The sequence below is a fragment of the Pezoporus wallicus genome, unplaced genomic scaffold (assembly GCF_028554395.1).
Source record: "Pezoporus wallicus isolate ANWC-B61680 ecotype Strahan unplaced genomic scaffold, APGP_CSIRO_Pwel_v1 contig_10790, whole genome shotgun sequence".
Taxonomy (NCBI): Eukaryota; Metazoa; Chordata; class Aves; order Psittaciformes; family Psittacidae; genus Pezoporus; species Pezoporus wallicus.
The window spans coordinates 338,640-358,132 of NW_026640522.1; the positions used below are offsets into that span (position 1 = coordinate 338,640).

The following is a 19,493-nucleotide window of genomic DNA, read 5'->3' on the forward strand; positions in this document are numbered from 1 at the left end:
GGGGAGGAATGAAATAACCACAGACAGGCACATCTGGCTGGGCAGGCAAGGTGCTCCCGCAGGTAGCCAGCACAAAGCTGGGGATTCTTTTGCTTCTCAAGGTTGTTAAGAGTTACACACTGGTTTGTACATGATAAAAGCATAAGCATATAAAGTATACACTGCACTGAAGGATGTGTTACAAACACAACCACCACATCGGGCACTATGCACATGGGGCCTGAGTGGCCACATCTCAGCAGTACACAATTTGATTCTGGAAAGTCTTCACCAATTACTTGCACAGCTCTTCCCTAAAAACCTTATCATTAAAACAACATCTCGTTCTTTAATCCTAGAGCTTATGCTCCTATTCCAGTTTCATCCCGACTTTGCCAAAACGTAGGCCTTAAGTAAATACTGGTTTGACTCCGAGTCCACTGGGCATGCTGCAGGAATTACTGACAGCAGCCTTCTGCAGAGAGAAGTCAGAGGAAAGGCTGATGGAATCCTGCAGTGTCAGTGAATTTAGGAATATGCAACCCCACACCATTCCTGTCTGACTCGATTTAGCAACTGCTGAAATGTCAGTCTACATTTTCCACTTACCATTAAGCTGAACTCCCACTTGAATTTTACCCCAAATGACCCAAACAGATCAGTCTTGGAGGTGTTTGAACTCCACACGGATGTACAAGCTGCTGTGCTTAGCTGAGATGGGGGCTCAAAACAAATACAGTTGAACAAGAGCAGCATTACTTTGAGCCCAGGACAGGAACAATTGCCTTGGTGGTTGACAGTCTTTCCATTCCCCTCCTTCCATGCCCAAGTACAAACTAGCCCTCTTACTGTTGAACACAGCCTACTAGGAGGCAGCTTTGGCGTAGCTCAGGCCAAAGAACAATAGGATGGCTTCCAAAACACCTGCTGGAGAATGCTGAGAACATGGTAACGCAGAGAGAGCTCTGTCTGTGTGGATGCTCACACCCAGCAAGACTAATCTCTGTGCTCAGCCTTACACATAAGGCTGGATGCATTAGGACCGCTGAGCCTCAGATATTGAAAAGTTGTTTCTGTGTCACGTAAGACTCTTGATACACTGTCATATCCAGTTGTACAATAGGATTACACAGTGATCTTGAGAGGTATTTCAGTAACAGGTTGGACGGCGCTTGGAGCAAGCTGCTCTAGTGGAAGGTGTCCCTGCCCAGGGCACGGGGGGTGGAACTGGATGAGCTTTAAGGTCCTTCCAACCCAAACCAGTCTGGGATTCTGGGATTCTAGGATTCCATAATTACTCATCATTTAAACAGCCAATCTTTGCAGGCTTTTGCTTTCAGAACCATGTGAAACGCAGAGCTCAAAGCTGGCAAGAATACTAAAACCATACTGAAACCAAATAGCTGTTTTGAGGAATGGTCAAAAAGAGGTCACAGAGCCAACAGGTCTGAAAACATTACCTAAATACTGTAATGCAGCATGTAAACATGATGCAAGAAAAAGGTCACGGTTCGGTTTGGAGCCTCTTCTTGGAGAGAGCCACAGAATCATATTCAGCAAAGGTGATTCATGTATAGCTGAGGCCTCCACCTTATTTATTTCCTCCTTTAAGGCAGCACAGATAGTGTTTGCTTCACCACCGCCCTACCCTGAAGACTTGACAGAAACCTCTGTCTCCATCACAGCAGACAACAGTTCCTTCCTTCCCCTTTGGCCAGGCACATCACCCCGGGGTGCTCTGAACCACAAAACATCACCCATCAGGTCCTCAGTTTCAGCCTCCACAACCTGTCAGTGTAGCAGCTGCTTTACTAAACATCAGGCCTTTTCCTTCTTTTTCACTTTTATATTCCTTTGTAAAGGGGAATTCTCATTACTGAGACACTTGGTTCTACAGGGAAGGGAAGGAATCCCCAGCCTGCTGTCCCACACAGATCCCAGCTCAAACTGCTGCCCAGACACTGGTGCTTTGCTCACAGTGTTTATGGGAGATGTGTGTTTTATCCCTGGTGCTACTGGGATTGTTTGGCTGGGCTGGGTGATGGATGGTGGAGAAGGTTGTGTCTGGAAACTCCAAAGTCGACAGGAAGCTCAGGGGGCCTTTGCCAGCACTTCCTTCCTGTATACAAGAGGAGGACAGAAATGGGAAAGCCTTGGCTGTGCCTTGCCCTGAGAAAAGTGCTGCCCTTCCAGCTGGGTTACAGTCAAAATATTTTAATCTTTCACAGATTATAACATCCTTCCTCTCTAAGTATAGCCACAGTCGCAGCAAGGCTTAGATAATGACATGAACCCACAATGTAGAACTTAATAGGCGGCTACAGAAGGCTGATGCTGGAAGCTGGACAAATGGAGGTCTGAATGTGAAGATCCCTATCGTCAGCCTAGATATGTATCAGTGGATCTCACCTGCCTAACCCAGTATCTTGACTCCAAGAGGAACCAGCACTAAGCATTCAATAGAAGGTGCAAAATCTATGTGAATTGTACATTGGAAACGTGTCCCTCTGGACAGCTTCATGCCTGTGCCTGTTAGAGAGTGGATCTAAACTCAAACCATAACACTTATTACCCTTCCAAAAGATAAGACTGCAATGAGCAGTCTGTGAACATTCTGACCATGTGATCCACACATTCCTCAGGAGCACCCAGGATGGTTTGTGTTAGAGACGCTTTCATCGAATGCCTCTAGGTCCTTTTGTTCATGAATCTGTGTGATATCCTGAGTGTATTCATCACCTGCTCACAGCAATACAGCACAGACAGATTATTCCAGAATAGATATCCATGCTACCACAGGAATCTTCCTACAGTTTCCACATTCCTGAACTCCCAGATTTAAACCCAGGGACATTGACAAGTTCTGCAGTGTTGCGTGGTGTCCAGATCCATAAGCTCATCAACTTGCTCTGCCTACAGCCACAGGGACCGTGACAGCAAAGCATGGCACAAGGGTGGTGGCTATGACAACCATTTCCCTTGCTATCCCAGCAAGGGAATATCCTAGCAATCCCAGAAAGGGAATATCCCAGCAATCCCCACAGGCAGATACTGCCTGGATGAGTTTGCCCAAGCGAGTCTGAAAAAGGAAGAAATTCTCAAGCCTCTTGACAACAAAAGAAGAATCCCCAAACCTGTGAGCAGGCAGCTCACAGCAGCCTCTGCTTCTGAAAAAGGCATCAGACAAAAAGACCTCACCCATGAACAAAGAGTGGGAACAATGGAAACTGTCAAAAAATAGCCCTCACGTCAGAACTGAAAATGCCCCTTTACACATCCAAAAAAGCACAAGCTGAGCAGGAGCCCAGGAGGCTGCGTCCCCCAGGCCCTGCTCCCCTGCAGACACTGCCAGAAGCACTGAATGATGCTGGATTCCAGTAACCAAAGATGGGGATGGAAGAGGAGAGGAGATCTATGGCAGGACTGAGCCAGAATAAGTAACAAATTCCTGTCCATTCAACCTCTCCGTCAAGGACCCTGACACTGAGACTTCATAGGGAATACACGGAGATAGTGTGTGTGCACCTCCCACAGGTCTCATTTCATGGATAAAGCAGCTACGAAAGCAAATAATGTGAAAACTAAACTATGGATAAAAGGTGAATGAGCTGTGTAACACACAGTAATAAAATCATGAAGAAGCTCTTCCCTGTGAGGGTGCTGAGGTGCTGGCACAGGGTGCCCAGAGAAGCTGTGGCTGCCCCATCCCTGGCAGTGCTCAAGGCCAGGTTGGACACAGGGGCTTGGAGCAAGCTGCTCTAGTGGAAGGTGTCCCTGCCCGTGGCAGGGGGTTGGAGATGGATGAACTTTAAGGTCCCTGAAACCCAAACCAGTCTGGGATTCTTTGTGCTCTTCTGAACTGGTGAGAAGTTATAAAAGCAACTGCTGTAAACATTTTCAACCTGGAATACAATTTTAAGAATGCTGATGTGGACCAGGAAACCTCAGAGATCCAGTAAACTTCATGGCATGCTATTTGGCATTGAATTCCCATGTTTTGCTCTACTTCTGATTCAGCATTCTCCTCCAGTAGCATCAAGTAAAATCAATGGAAAATAAATCATGGCGAACCAACAGGAGAAGATAAGCAAACACTTGGACAAGCAGAAAACTCACCAGTGGTCTCATCACTTGAGTCACTGTCCTGATTCATCCTCCCAAAGGCAACGCCAAATCAGGATGTCTACAGCTCAGAGATGGGAGCTCAAGCTCTTGCTTCTGAAAAGAAAAACCAATGCAGTGTTACTCTCAAACTGTAGAACTTCACCCTGTGTGACAAAGGAAATACCTTGTGTGTGGTCTGTTGCCACTGAATCTAAGCAAGAGTACAGTCTGTGCGTATGGAGCTTAGTGTAGAAGTCAGAGTACATCACCTGAAGATCAGAAAACTGAGTGGTGAATTGGTGAGTTGTCAATGAAGAAATACTGAGAAGTGGCATCTGCAATCTCACGTAAGTTAAACCAACATGTAGTTAAAGCAACATTTGCATTCCTGGAGGAGGTTGAGATGAGCTTTCAGATTTCAACTGCACAAACAGGAGTATCTAACCCTATTTACTTGATTAACCAAACAAAACCCCAGCCCCATCTAACCTCCAAAGCGGACAAACAGTCCACGGGGAAGTATGTTTTTGCCGTAAACAGCTCCTCCTCTTTGTTTGCTTGTCCTTCCACTCATCACATCTTGACTGTGGTAGAGTTGGGAACAGAACCCATGTCTCCCAAATCCCAGTTCAGTGCCTCAACCACCACATCCTTCCTGCTGAATCACATTGCAGAATTGTTTATCAGGAAGGAAATTCCCCCTCGAGAGTACTCACTGAGTGTGCTGGTGGAACACAAATGCTTAGAAAAATACAAATGGAGCAGCAATAACAACAAGTGATTTAAGTCACTGTACAACAGGCTGGAGGTATTCATCAGTATATTGGGTTTTGTTCTTGGCAGCAGTGTAAGTAGGGCACCATCAAGCAGAACATGACACAGAACCAGGACAGAATAGTAGCCTCCTGCTCTTCAACAGATGATAGGTAACTTTGAGAACGTGAATCCCACAGTCAGCACTAGGTGTATGTCACTCAGGGGGGATTTAAAAGGGTTATACTCTTACCAGGCACTATGAAGGTCACCTTTGTTAGCATCTCACCAAGCTGCTAAATGCAAGCAGCTGTAGGACATGATCTAGTGGGTCAGAACTGACTACACCACGTTGTACCAGCAAAGGCACTTCTCTTGCTTTGAGGTCTTTAGCCAATAACAAAAAAAAAGGAAAGGCAAAGGAAATGGCAAGTTCAAGGTCCAGGACTCTGCAGAATTTGGCCCTGCTCAGCAGTTGGGCAAAGGAGAAGAATTTCCCTCCTCACAAGCAGTGGCTTTCCAGGTTGCGTCCCACGAGATCCCACCACAGTAACGGCCACAAACATGGCCTGGGCACATTCCCAGAACTCTGATGAGACTCCTTTAAATACCACTGTATAGGAACCCCAGCAGGACTGACTCCAGAAGAGGCAGGGAACCGAACTCTCCATCACAACACCCAGGGCTCACTCTTGTGTTATCTAAAGAAGCTTTTAACAAGGTACATCAGGTAGTTCAAGGAAGACGTGCTCAGCCCCTGGTGCATGAGGAGACCGTGGGACAGCCGAGGGCCAGCTCCATCCCACAGACACAGGCAGGGCCCCGCAGGCTCTGCCAGACACACCAGCCTCACAGAAAGCAGAATTCTCTCCAGAGGAGCCTTGTCTGAGAGCAGCCATCCCACAATGCACCCGCATGAACAGCCGTAAGCTTCTGTTCCCCATGGCCATCTCCTCTGTTTGTACATTAAACTCCAGGATTGAACCCCAATCATGCCAGAAACACCTCCCACAGCAAACTCAGGAAGTATCAGTGCTGTTCTGGAGATGCAAACCCCTTCCACGGGCACTCTGTGCAGGATCCATCTATCATATGCAGATGCCTGCATCTCATCTGATCATCTGGGCTCCCCTTCTGATCAATGGAGATACAGAGGCATCTCCAGGGAGCTCAGCTGAAGATGGACACCTGAAGAAGACATCTATGAAGTAACCCGTTTCTCTCTGGTGGCTGTCCAGAGACTCTCAGTGGCCACTTCAGATGAAGGCATCTATGTCCAACCAGCTGAATCCTACCCACTATCACTGCTTTACTCCACAGCTGAACATATTGGCTTTGCTGTCCCACAGTATATTGAGAAACACATCAGGAAATGTCAGGCAAAGCACCAGTATCAAACAAGAACAAATGTCACTGCTTTGAAGCTGGTATTTTGAATCTATTATCTCCTCGTTATCTCTGTGTTATTTAATTGCCTACAGATTTTGCATTTATCTCAATGTATCTACACAGATACGAGAGTCTGAAAGAGCCAGACACTCCTCAGAGGTGCCCAGGGACAGGACAAGAGGCAATGGGCATGAAATGGAGAAAATCAGATTTAAACATCAAGGGAAAAAACAGTTTCTTGTTTACTCTGGGGGCTCTGTTTTGTTGGGGTTTTTTTTACTGTACAAGTGCCCAAACACGGGAACTGCCCAGGGAGGCTGTATAGCCTCCATCCTGACTGGACACAGTCCTGAGCAACCTGCTCTGAGCATGGGATTGAAGTGGGTGATCTCCAGAGGTCCCCTCCAACCTCAACTGCTCTGCTAGTCTGTAATATGTTTCATAGAATTCCAGAATCCCAGCCTGGTTTGTGTTGGAAGGGACCTTAAAGCTCATCCAGCTCCAAGCCCTGCCACGGGCAGGGACACCTTCCACTAGAGCAGCTTGCTTCAAGCCCCTGTGTCCAACCTGGCCTTGAACACTGCCAGGGATGGGGCAGCCACAGCTTCTCTGGGCACCCTGTGCCAGCGCCTCAGCACCCTCACAGGGAAGAGCTTCTGCCTAAGAGCTCAGCTCAGTCTCTTTCAGCTTAACGCCTGCAGACTGTACCTTCACATCCTGACATTTGGTATGTACACACTTGAAGAGAGCCAAACTTTACTACCCATGAGTAATGCCTGAGTTTTTCAGATAAACCATCCTGTCATCCCCAGACTGCTCCTCAATCTCCACCCCACCAGAATAACTGCTGTCTGCAGAACACCCACCTCAGTTTTGTTCTGCACCAGTTTGTAGTTTTTCACATCACTGGCACCAGCTACATCTAACAACTCAGTAAAGAGAAAGTTTCTTGCCAGAAGACACTTCAAGGCACTACTTCCATTCTTTTGAACAGCAAAAAGAAGTCAGAATTTCTCCTCAAGGGTTCTTCCAACCTTGACATTACCAAAGGCCCCTGGAGCCTTGCTTTTTTACATCAGACAAGACTAATTCAGGAATTAATACTACATGTAATCCAATTGTTCTTCCCTAAAAAAAGCTATTCTCTTATTCCTTGCCTGCTATTTCTGTAGTCAGGATCAAGCTTGTGTTTTGTTCCCGTTAGGTCAGCCCCACTGAGGTCTAAATCAAGTGTGTTCAGAGGGAGAATATAACTCCCCATCTCCCAGTCCTGCAGGATGTTGTGATCAGCTCACAGTGCTGGATAATGGCACATGAGAAGGTAACTGCTGTTAGAGCTGCTTTTTGCTGTTCAAAGCACTCCCTATACAGAAACCCTGCACAGAACAGCTAAAGAAAAAGGCTTCTGCAAGGAGCTGCCCAACTGCTCTTCCATCAACTTCTATTTTATTCCAGGGCAGGTGTGGGCACTGCTGAGCTCTTGATATGGGGCTAGGGCCATACAGGAGTGTTCTGCTGTAGGGACAGGCCAAGGGGAATGGCTTTAACCTGCCCGAGGGGAGGCTGAGATGAGCTCTTAGGCAGAAGCTCTTCCCTGTGAGGGTGCTGAGGCGCTGGCACAGGGTGCCCAGAGAAGCTGTGGCTGCCCCATCCCTGGCAGTGTTCAAGGCCAGGTTGGACACAGGGGCTTGGAGCAAGCTGCTCTAGTGGAAGGTGTCCCTGCCCGTGGCAGGGGTTGGAGCTGGAGGAGCTTTAAGGTCCCTTCCGACCCAAACCAGTGTGTGGGTCAGTGATTACATGCAGTCATCCTGAATGCCCATGGTCTGAAGCAAAAAGGACGAGTGACTGGTAAGTGTCTGACACCTCCCCTGCCTGCAGTTCAGGCCTGCCCAAAGGTGAAGTACCATTCAGGTGAAGAGGGGAGACTTCTTCACATGAGACAGTTCACAGTCCCGCTTCCTCAGGAACAGCTGAGCCCACGGCCACCACCAGACAGGGAACTGGAGGCCATCAGTTTCCTTTTGAGCAATTTCAGCTCAAGCAGGGCCATCAAGTGATGGGGCTGGAGCGAACAAGAGGCTCCTGAAGAGCTGTGGAACCATGCTGAGAAAAGCAGTAAAACTCTCTCCTGACAGGTTGTTAACCCCGTGTGGGGTCAGCTCCTGTGCTGTTATCTCAAGCCCTGCCATAGCTGGTGCTTTCCTTAAAGCCCAGCATCTGGGTGAAGAGACTGTGTTAAAAAACCTCTCCTCTCTCCTCAGATAACATCACCAAAACAAAAGAGCAGGTTTCTCTTCCGCTTGGCTGAAAGCGTGAAGTGAGAGCAACTTCAGGCTTTAGAAACAAGATGACAACTTGCAGGAAGCAATGTTTCTGTGTAGGCTTTTCCCTACTGCGGTCTTTGAGCTAGCTCATGTTTTTTCCAACCTGCCTTTTCTTGCTTTACTGTTACAGAACACACAGGCACATGCAGCAAGAGATATCCAGCATTAATGGATCCCTCTGCAGTGAAAAAAATGAATCAGGAGTAGGGGTGAAGGAGCTGTAGTCCTAGAAGTGCTAACAAAACATGGTCTGAAAACCAGGGGTGTCTTTTCATTGCCTTTTACAGGCTTGGGATTCCACACTTAAACCCAGCTCAGCAGCCCTGGGGACAGATTTGGCTTTTAGGCTCCCATCAGCCACAAACCCAACACTTCATTCTTCATAGCACACCAGCTAAGTTACACCACCCAAAATCTCTGCTCCATGCTGGAATCACAGCATCTCAGACTTCAGCAGGTCACATGTTACCTACATACCAGGACTATTTACAAGCAATCTCAGTAGCCTATGTTATTTCAAAGTTGGGAAAAGTGATGAAGAGGCCTCTTTGTACCACAGGCTGAAATGCAAATGGCAGTTCCACCTATTTTCTCAGTCTTTCCTTTATCGCATAAATCTTCAGCTATCTAGAAATAGAAACCTCACTTCTCTGTGATAAGGACACAGGAAAAAAGCAGTGCCAGCAGCAGTGCCAGCAACAGTGCCAGCAACAGTGCAAAGAGCCCCAGGTCACCCCTGACCTGCCCAGCACCGCCACACAGCAGGGCTGGGTGGCTGAGGAGCTCCCGACAGGACAGAGCAGCCCAGAACCTGCCAACGCTTGAATGTGCTACCGGGAACAGGCCAGGACAAGGGACTGCAGATAAAACCCACCTTCTGCATGGATACATGTTAGTTGTGCTCATTCTAAGAGGGAGATCCCACTTTCTCTGCTTCAGTTTAACGGAATTTTAATTCCATTATTGGGTTTTATCATTCTGAGGAGTAATTTAATAATTTCATACTATTAAATTATTTAAGGTGGAAGAGGGGAGATTGAGATGAGCTCTTAGGCAGAAGCTCTTCTCTGTGAGGGTGCTGAGGTGCTGGCACAGGGTGCCCAGAGAAGCTGTGGCTGCCCCATCCCTGGCAGTGTTCAAGGCCAGGTTGGACACAGGGGCTTAGAGCAAGCTGCTCTAGTGGAAGGTGTCCCTGCCCATGGCAGGGGGTTGGAGCTGGAGGAGCTTTTAAGGCCCCTTCCAACACAAACCAGGCTGGGATTCCATTTTTATCATAACAAGATTCATTGTAGCTGGTGAAGGCTTAACCCAGAACACAGACAGCAGAAATCAGCAGAGCTACACAGCTCTAGCATGCTCTGCTCCCTCCACCTAACTAGTTCTGACACTAAAACTTGAAAGCAGCTAACAGAATATCAACAGATGCCTATCAAAGTCTGCTGGACTCTCAAGGCTCTTCCCCTCAGCACAGTGAAACCTGCCAGCTTGACAAGAATGTGTTTTTATTGGAAGTTCCTGTCCAAGTTCTAACATCAATAAGCAAATTGTTGTGGCACCAGGGCATAAATAAAACCTGCGCCCACAAAGAAAGCCCTGTACACCAGAGAACGTGTCTTCCTGCACACATGCAGAAGGCCCCGCACAATGTTGTCATTAACAGGATACCAAGAGTAAAACAACTGCTGCGTGCAGGTACCAACCATGTGCAGCACTATCTGAAACCAAGAAGTTCACGCCCAGCCTCTCACTACACAGAGCTGACTGTGCAAATCACAGGCCAGCAGCTAATTTCTGTGTGTTTTACTCCTGACAGTAGGGCTGACCCTCCATTCTAAACACAGCAGCTTCAAAGGCTGGGTCAGCGCTTCCCTTCCAGCCAGGGTAAACAGTTTACCAGCAGCATCTGACTGAACTTAATGCAGTGACACACTACCCCATTCCATTCACAGCGGTACAGCGAGGAGGGTCTTCCAGAGGATGAGCATGGAAAATGTAACAGATCTCCCTTATCTGAGATGGGTCCTCCTTTCCAAAGGAGGGGAAAAGGAAACATCATTCACAGCTGGAACTTCAGTATTGGAAAGCCCACGAAGACCTTTAAATGTGATGCCTCAGTGGTTTCTGCCCTGCTGGAGGGACACCGCGACTCTCAAGGCATGCAGGAGTCAAACAGCCCACAACACAGGGCACTTGCCTGTGCCAAACAGCACACAACACAGGGCACTTGCCTGTGACAAACAGCACACAACACAGGGCACTTGCCTGTGACAAACAGCCCACAACACAGGGCACTTGCCTGTGCCGAACAGCACACAACACAGGGCACTTGCCTGTGACAAACAGCACACAACACGGGGCACTTGCCTGTGACAAACAGCACACAACACGGGGCACTTGCCTGTGCCGAACAGCACACAACACGGGGCACTTGCCTGTGACAAACAGCACACAACACGGGGCACTTGCCTGTGCCGAACAGCACACAACACAGGGCACTTGCCTGTGACAAACAGCACACAACACGGGGCACTTGCCTGTGACAAACAGCACACAACACGGGGCACTTGCCTGTGACAAACAGCACACAACACGGGGCACTTGCCTACCGGGGCATCTAAATATATTTGCCCTTTTTTCTTGTAGGTCTGAAGTCATGAATAACTAGCACAAAAGAAATACTTTACATAATTCGTAAGTACCCCTCCAACCTCCAGAGCTGCTGGGGAGGCACTCGGCTATCAGGGTTCCTGGAAGCTAATTGCAACAGAGCATCTAAGAAGAGGCTCATTGCACCAAGAGAAAATAAATCCTGGCAGCCGCTGCCTCTGTCATCGCACCGCTGGCTCTGAGCGTCTTGTGAAGGCTCCCAGAACCACATCCCTCATCACCTGCAAATCTCCACTCCCACACCCAGAAGCTCGTGCAGGCTGACAGCATGCACAGATACGATCCCCTGCCGCATAACCGAGCGTGGGACCTTGGCTGTTGATTGCTGCCGTTTCTCATTCCCCCACCTTCTTCAAGCGTGTGTGAAGTCCAGCAACAAGAGGCGTAACACTCTGCAAACCAAGCTGTTCCTGCTCATTTTGCTCTTCTCACACATCAGTCACCTTCATTCTCTTCTGAAAACTCAACCTGGAAATAACCTGTACAACCAAAGTCACTGCTGAAACTCAGGTCAACGCTTTGTGGGTTAATAGAATGGTTTGTGTTGGAAGGGACCTTAAAGCTCATCCAGTTCCAACCCCTGCCACGGGCAGGGACACCTTCCACTGGAGCAGCTTGCTCCAAGCCCCTGTGTCCAACCTGCCCTTGAACACTGCCAGGGATGGGGCAGCCACAGCTTCTCTGGACACCCTGTGCCAGCGCCTCAGCACCCTCACAGGGAAGAGCTTCTGCCTAAGAGCTCATCTCAGTCTCCCCTCTGGCAGGTTAAAGCCATTCCCCTTGGCCTGTCCCTACATCCCTTGTCCCAAGCCCCTCTCCAGCTTTCCTGCAGCCCCTTCAGGCACTGGAGCTGCTCTCAGGTCTCCCCTTCAGGAGCCTTCTCTTCTCCAGGCTGCCCCAGCCCAGCTCTCTCAGCCTGGCTCCAGAGCAGAGCTGCTCCAGCCCTCGCAGCATCTCCATGGCCTCCTCTGCACTCGCTCCCGCAGCCCCAGGTCCCTCTCCCTGCAGGCGCTGGGTCCCTCCCTGCTCCCCGGCCCCACGGGCGCCGCTGGCTCCACACTCGCTGCGCGCGGCTCCCGGTCTCTGGCACCCTCTGCTGACGACCGCGGCCGGCCCGGCCCGCCCCTGCAGGCCCGGCGTGAGCCCGGAGCGGTTCCGGGCCTTCCGAGCTCCCCTTGCCCTGAAGGACACATCAGCACTGCGCATTCCTGCTCCCATGAGGTACCTCTGTGAAATTGCAGTACCCACAGCGGCCCTTTGCCGCTGGGCTCGCGGCGCGCACCGCCTGAGGGAAGCCAGCCTGCTCGTTACCTAAACCCTCGTTATTTACCAGCCTTTCCCAGCCCGAACATGCCTCAGCACCTCGCACGCAGCATCTGTCCTCTCCCTTCTTTCCAGAAGCGGGGGGTGACCGCAATTCCAACACTAATTTGGAGCATAACCCAAAGCAGAATGTTCCTGTCCCCGGCCAGGGATATCTGAGGGTATTGTCCCTGCAAGGGAACCATCTGAACCCTTCCAGCCCCACGCTTCTGATGCAGGATTCTTCCCTGTGAGGGTGCTGAGGCGCTGGCACAGGGTGCCCAGAGAAGCTGTGGCTGCCCCATCCCTGGCAGTGTTCAAGGCCAGGTTGGACACAGGGGCTTGGAGCAAGCTGCTCTAGTGGAAGGTGTCCCTGCCCGTGGCAGGGGTTGGAGCTCGAGGGGCTTTAAGGTCCCTTCCAACCCAACCCAGCCCGGGGTTCTGTGATTCCCTCAGCAGTCTCCACACCCCACGTCACACGGTATCGGCAGCACCATGGCCCTGCCACATCCCCAAGCTGGGCAGGAGGATCCCTGGGCAGAGAAGGAGCAGCTGCGGTGCCTGGCACAGGGGTTTGTGCCACCAGTGCACTGGGCACCGACGAAGAGAAGATGTGATCACACACACCTTTGTCATGTACCCAGCACCAATCCTGCGGCATGGCCGACCCACAGTGTCTCACCTAAAGCTACACGGAGATGTCTGCCTGCAAGCAGTGACACTCCGACCACTGCAGATGCCAGACACAAAGAGGTTTGCTTAACTGAACCACTTCAGGACACATCCTGACCCTGCTGCGCTGCACTGGAAGAGTCCTGTGGAATAATGAACACAAGAACAGAGATTATTCTGTGTACAGGCAGCAGCAAACCAGAAGCCTCATCTTCTGAGATGTGTTAACTTTAGAGATTGATTTCCAGCCCTGTTATTGTCTGCATTCTTCTGCTTCTCGTTTTCACTGTGCTTGTGTGAAGGACAGGCCAGAGGAACAAGTCCTGCTCGACAGTCAGCATGCGCTGAGTAAGCCCAGAGACAGCTTACAGACTGTACAGACGTACACTGCTACTTTCTAAATGCTGGTTCAAACACATGCAGGCTGTACTTTGTCTACCAAAGGATCTCCATGTCACTAGGGAGAATCCCAAAGGATCATCCCACCTCCAGAACAGCACCTTAAAGGAAAAAAATAAACAAACTAAGGAAGATTTGGAAATATGCGGTGCAGAATTTCAACCAGAACCAAAGTGCAAAAAAAAAGCTCTCAGCAAACAGAAAAGCAGCTTCACAAATGCAGCTCCAAATTGTGGCCACTACTGAAAACCACTCTAATGTTAAAAAAAAAAATATGAAAAATCCAGGGATCTAAATAATGAAGATGATTGTAATAGTAACACAATAGTAAATCCTTCTCACTAGGAGATACAGCATAGTTAATGCAAATGCTGACAGTTCAGGACCTCTTGAGCTCTCCCTCAAATGTAAAAAGAAGCTCCTTTGCTTTCTCGTTTCCAGCCCTAGGACAGCCCTGTGTTACCACTGTGAGCACACCATCACTGGGGATTCAATATGTGACTTCATGACTTCCCAAAACAGAGCCTGGCCTGTTTCATTTTGACTTCTCAGGCACTTTGACTACTTCCCAGCTTTTTAATATCAAGTTTAGGCACCAGGGTTAAGCAGTGAACTCGGCGCTAACAACGTCTGTCCAGTGCTCTGTGACAGAGGGTGTTTGAACATCCTTCTGGCCTGCTGAGGAAGCTTTATTATCTTGCATAAACCCATTCATTGTTTTTGCTTTAAGTGCATTGAGCATCCTCCAGAGTCAGACCCTTCCAGCAGGCAAACGCAGCTGTGGCAGCTGAAGACGTGGCCCTCACCAGCTGTTTGTCCCACCTTGTTCCACAGCTGGCTGGAGCTCAGCATGCCCGATGCTTTGGCTCTCTATTCTGGCATGTTCATGTGAAGTATCTGCCAAACTGCTGGGTTCTGAGCTAGAGATACAAGGACACATAGATCAGATTCCTCCTGCAGCACTAATAAACAGGGGGGGACAGGCATCTCCTAAATTACTGCAGCTGTTTGGCCAGCAGACATGAGTCAGAGCACTTACACACAGATCAGCAACACATGTAGAAACACGATCTGAACTCTCACCTCCTGCCCAAATCTTCACTTTGGGGGTTGCTCCTCAGGGATCACCAAGACTCTCTTCAGCCACATCTGCACTACAAAGCTTTGGAAGTACAGTTGTGCTGGTAGAAGTGCAGTAAAAACACCATTTCCTGACCAAGCAAACTCACAGACAAAACAGACACAGCTTTAAGAATCACAGAATCATACACTCATTTGGGTTGGAAGGGACCTTCAAAGCTCATCCAAGTCCAATCCCACTACAATGAGCAGGGACATCTTCGACTAGATCATCATGGCATTTACAGGAAGAGGGATGGAGGGACGTTTGTCTTTGACAAAACCACCCTTTTTTTTCCTCTTTAAAGTATTGAAGCTTTCCTTCTCCTGAGGCTCTGCCTGAATAGCTCTGGCTACAGACACAGCACTGAACAAAAAGCTTTTACAGGATAGATGAGTAATTTTAGCAATCCAGTACATATTCTCCATCTTGATCTGTCTCCCTTGCTAATCTCCACTCCTAGTCACTCGAAGGAGCTGAAACTCAGCTGTGTTGATTCCTCCTTGATTACTTTCACTCCAAGTATAAATGCTACTAGAATCAAAGCCCAATAATCCAAGGATTTCTTCTCAAAGCAACATTTCCTCTGTTATCTCTGTTGTTAGCAAATCTGTCAGATCCCAACTGTCTGCAGCTCCTCATCTTTCATCGTGGGCCAGAGTTACTGCACACACACCGAGCAGAGCCAGCAGCCCTGCAGCTTGCACAGGTTTCAGGCAACACTCGCCTTTAGAGGTGAGCTCCAGCGCTGCTCCCAAAGGTGCGTATTACAGCTCATACACAATTTCAGAGTTCAGAAGTTCCACAAGCTATTGGCATTTAAATTTCCAGGTTATCTTATCAGGTTTGACCTAGATTTCCTGCACAGTTTCTCCTCACCTGAAATCTGATACACGTCGTCAACAAGAAGTAACTTGTTTTAGTAAGTTTTGTTTCTCATTTCTTTTGTCTTTTACCCACATAGAATCATTTAGGTGGCAAAAGACCTTTAAGATCATGAGTCCAACTGTTAAGCCAACACTCCCAAGGCCATTACTAAGCCATCTATAAGTCTTTTAAATCCTTCCAGGGACAGTGCACTTCCCTGGGCAGCCTGTTCCAATGCCTGACCACCCTTTTGGTGAAGACGGTTTTTCCTAATATCCAATCTCAACCTTCCCTAGAGCAACACTAGGCCATTTCCTCTTGTCCTATCACTTGTTAAATGGAAGAAGAGACTGACACCCACCATTGCCCATGAGCCCTACCTCCTTCAGAGAATATCCTGTTCGTCAAATCATGCAACAGAAGGCAGTGAGGAAACAGGAATGCTGGATGACATGGAGGATGGAGAGGCAGGTGCTGCTGCAAGCAGAGACCAACTACCAACGTCTGGTAATGACTTAAAAGCTGGAGGAGACACTGGCTTTGCTCTGGCTAAAGAGCCTGACTACTGCTTGAAATATAAACTAAGGGGTGACCAATTACTGGGCAGAGATTTTGACAAATAGATCTCTTCCTAATATAAGATCAAACATTACAAGGCACTGGATCTTGCTCTGCCTACTTTATGAGAAGATCTTTATCCTGAACAATCTCACCCATTTGCACCTAAGGGACTGACAGCTCCATAGCAGCCCTTCAATGTAAGTTTTCTCTCTGTTTCTTTCACTATCATCACCAGATGACATCAAGGTCAATTAAAGCTGCCTGTCAAAATCAAGCTTTTAGAGCATGAAGCCAGTAACTCCACCACATTTTTCTTATACGCTTCCTCACACTTGTACCCACAGCACGAGAAACACCTTTCTGCTGGATAATGTCAGATCCCACAAAGTCAGAAAGAAGTCGAGTTCACACTGTTCAGCACACACTGTGCAATGAATTTTGATCTCTTCCCAACCCACATCAGTGTTATCTACACCATGCCTGATAATAAATTGCTTCCAAAACTCCTTTGGGGAGAGTTCTTCCTCACCATTTACCTTCTGAATAAGCTTACAGAAGATCTTCCTCAGAAAGCAGGCTTTGAATGCAGTGATTAAGCCATTAATGGGATTGACAAGGTCATCTTTGGTGGCATAAATAGCTTTCACATGGGACATCAGTTTGAAGTCAAGTTTGCGGGAGGCAATATTGTAAAAACCAAGGAGAGGTCTGAAGCTGGGGTTCTGTTCTCCTCACAGCTCTCTGGAAGGCTGGCACAGAGAAACCAGTCCTGAGCCTCCCGGCTGGAGAGCCAGGATTTTCCATATGACTGGAAGATGTGTCTTCAGCAACCTTCCCCCTGCCCTTTGGTTGTGATTATGATAAACAAGCAAGGGCTTCACCTTCCAGCCTCCTCCTGCATCACCACCCAGCACATGGGTCAGACTCTGTCAATGGAACAGAGTACTTGCATTCAAAGGCTCAGATTGATTTATTGATTTTCAGAGTGTTTTGAGCAGCGACATGCACAGTCACTGTGAAACTACCTCCTCAGATGAGGAGATGTCAATAGCCACAGAAGTCTCTGCCATTATCTTCAGAAGAAGTTGGGGGAATGCTGCAAGAGCCAGTTTTTGGTCTGTTACACATCCATAGGCAGAATTATTAACCTGAAAGGCATGTGTTTTTCTCAGTATGATTTATTAGTTGCAGTTATAGTTGCAATAATCCTGGTCTAATTTTACAGAAACTACTACAGTTTATGCATAGTTTTAACCACCTTCTGAAAGACTTTAAGTAATGATGAATCGACCCATAAAATAATACAAATGTTAGAACCAACATATTATCCTCCTTTAGGCATGGGCAGGAATATCTGATTTATGTCTGCCAAATGATCTGGCATCTGAACAACTGGCAGTGAATTCAAAGTGAAACAACAAAGCTGTGGGCAACCACTGGAAAGATTGGGATTCTTTCCTTTTCATTTTAACATGAAACACCATGTCTGCTCTGGGATGATCCAGTCTAATTCACTTGTTCACAAGTTAGCTACATCAAGATAGTGAGCATCTGCACTGCATTGCCACAATGCCATGAAGTACCTCTCCAAAAGCATTACGTACATGCAGGTCCACACTTGATCAAAGTAACCACTGGAGAGAGATCTCCCCCTGCGCTGTTCTCCACTCCATGAGTGTGCAGATGCCTGCACTCTCTGCATACAATCCCAGCCTGGTTTGTGTTGAAGGGACCTTAAAGCTCCTCCAGCTCCAACCCCTGCCACAGGCAGGGACACCTTCCACTAGAGCAGCTTGCTCCAAGCCCCTGTGTCCAACCTGGCCTTGAACACTGCCAGGGATGGGGCAGCCACAGCTTCTCTGGGCACCCTGTGCCAGCGCCTCAGCACCCTCACAGGGAAGAGCTTCTGCCTAAGAGCTCATCTCAGTCTCCCCTCGGGCAGGTTCAAGCCATTCCCCCTTGTCCTGCCCTTATAGGCCCTTGTCCAAAGCCCCTCTCCAGATCAGCTCCTTAGGTTCCTTCTTAAACCCCAAAGAAGCTGCATGCTGCACAGAACAGCACTGTGCATTGTCCAGCAGACACATAAGAACAGAACTGTCGGGTGCTCTGGGTGACAGCCACAGAAGAAGGGCTCTCTGCTGCCTCCCCACTGTTTGCATCCCATCTGTTCCATTGGCCACACAGTTTCTTAGAAGTTTTTAAAACTGTCTTAAAAGTTGGTAAGAATGGTCTTAAATATCACCCCTTCCTCCAGTCCCTGCCTCAGTGCCCCTCCACCCTGGGGGGCCAGGCACTGACATGATTTAACTATTTATCCTGGCTCTGTTTTTCCTGCATGATCTCAAGAAAGGTTCATTAGCTCCGAAAAAAAGTCCCCTCACTCCTTTTCTCAGCAGCAGACTTCTCAGCCTCCCTGAAGATACCAATGTCTGGACTTCGAGGTCAGGTTTTACAGCAGGTAAAGGAGGACAGACACAGAGAGCTCTGCTGCTGCCGTCAGTGCCACAGAAACACTGGAATCCAAACCAGACAAGCCAGGCACTAACACAGCTCGCTCCAGCTTTCAGTGCTGCTGTCAAAGTGCTACAGGGAGCTAGAAATGCACATGAATTCTCACTGCTCACAACTCTGAACCTGGGCAGCAGAGCAGTGTCTCTTGTGTCTAGTTTCCATGTAATAAGTGCAGCACACAGCAAGGCAGAAAGCCCTAAACACAGCTCTCCCACAGGGAGAGATCACAGAACACAGGCTTAAGAAAGGGTCTTGCTTAACAAGAAGGGTGCCAACACTGCTGCCTGTGGCTATCTCATGTGTTCCTCGTCTTGTTTGAGGTACCTGTGGATTCAGTGATGAACTGACTGCATCCCCTGAGGAAGCACAGTCTGGTTTCTTACAGCTGGGTCTACCTGTGGCTGTGGCAGCCCCTCTTCAAGGACTCCTACCAGGGTAAGGATGGAAATAGGATGCAGGAAAGTTGTTACTTTGGAGAGTAAATTTCTCACAGCCTAATGGCGGTTAAGGAAAACCTTATTTGGTGGCTAAGGAGGCCACTAATGTTCTCTAATAGGGCTGGATGGACACTGCACTTTAGGAAGAAGTCCAGCGTTCCACACAGGTAAGCCTGGCTGCACAAGCACGCCGCTCAGCTTCAACTAAAGCCTTCCAGGACACACAAAGGAAATCAGAGCAGACATGCTGAAAATGGAAAATTGCAACCTCCTGAAAAGTATTAATCACTTCAAATGCTCAAACAATGCCCTTTGTCAGAGCTGAGGGTGGTGGAGCTGGCACAGCTCCTACTGATGAGAAACTTGATCTTTGCTGCTATGAAAGCACGAAGCGGCATCCTGTGCTGA

General features: G+C 48.5%; 1 protein-coding gene across 1 annotated transcript in view; it reads right to left on the reverse strand.

Annotated features, from left to right (window-relative positions):
- EXD3 (exonuclease 3'-5' domain containing 3) overlaps positions 1-19,493 on the reverse strand; it is a 287,857-nt gene that overhangs the window by 215,841 nt on the left and 52,523 nt on the right. The window contains 2 exon segments of the mRNA XM_057419277.1: positions 4,096-4,143; positions 4,146-4,197. Of these exon segments, the coding sequence (XP_057275260.1) occupies positions 4,096-4,143; positions 4,146-4,197 (100 nt within the window).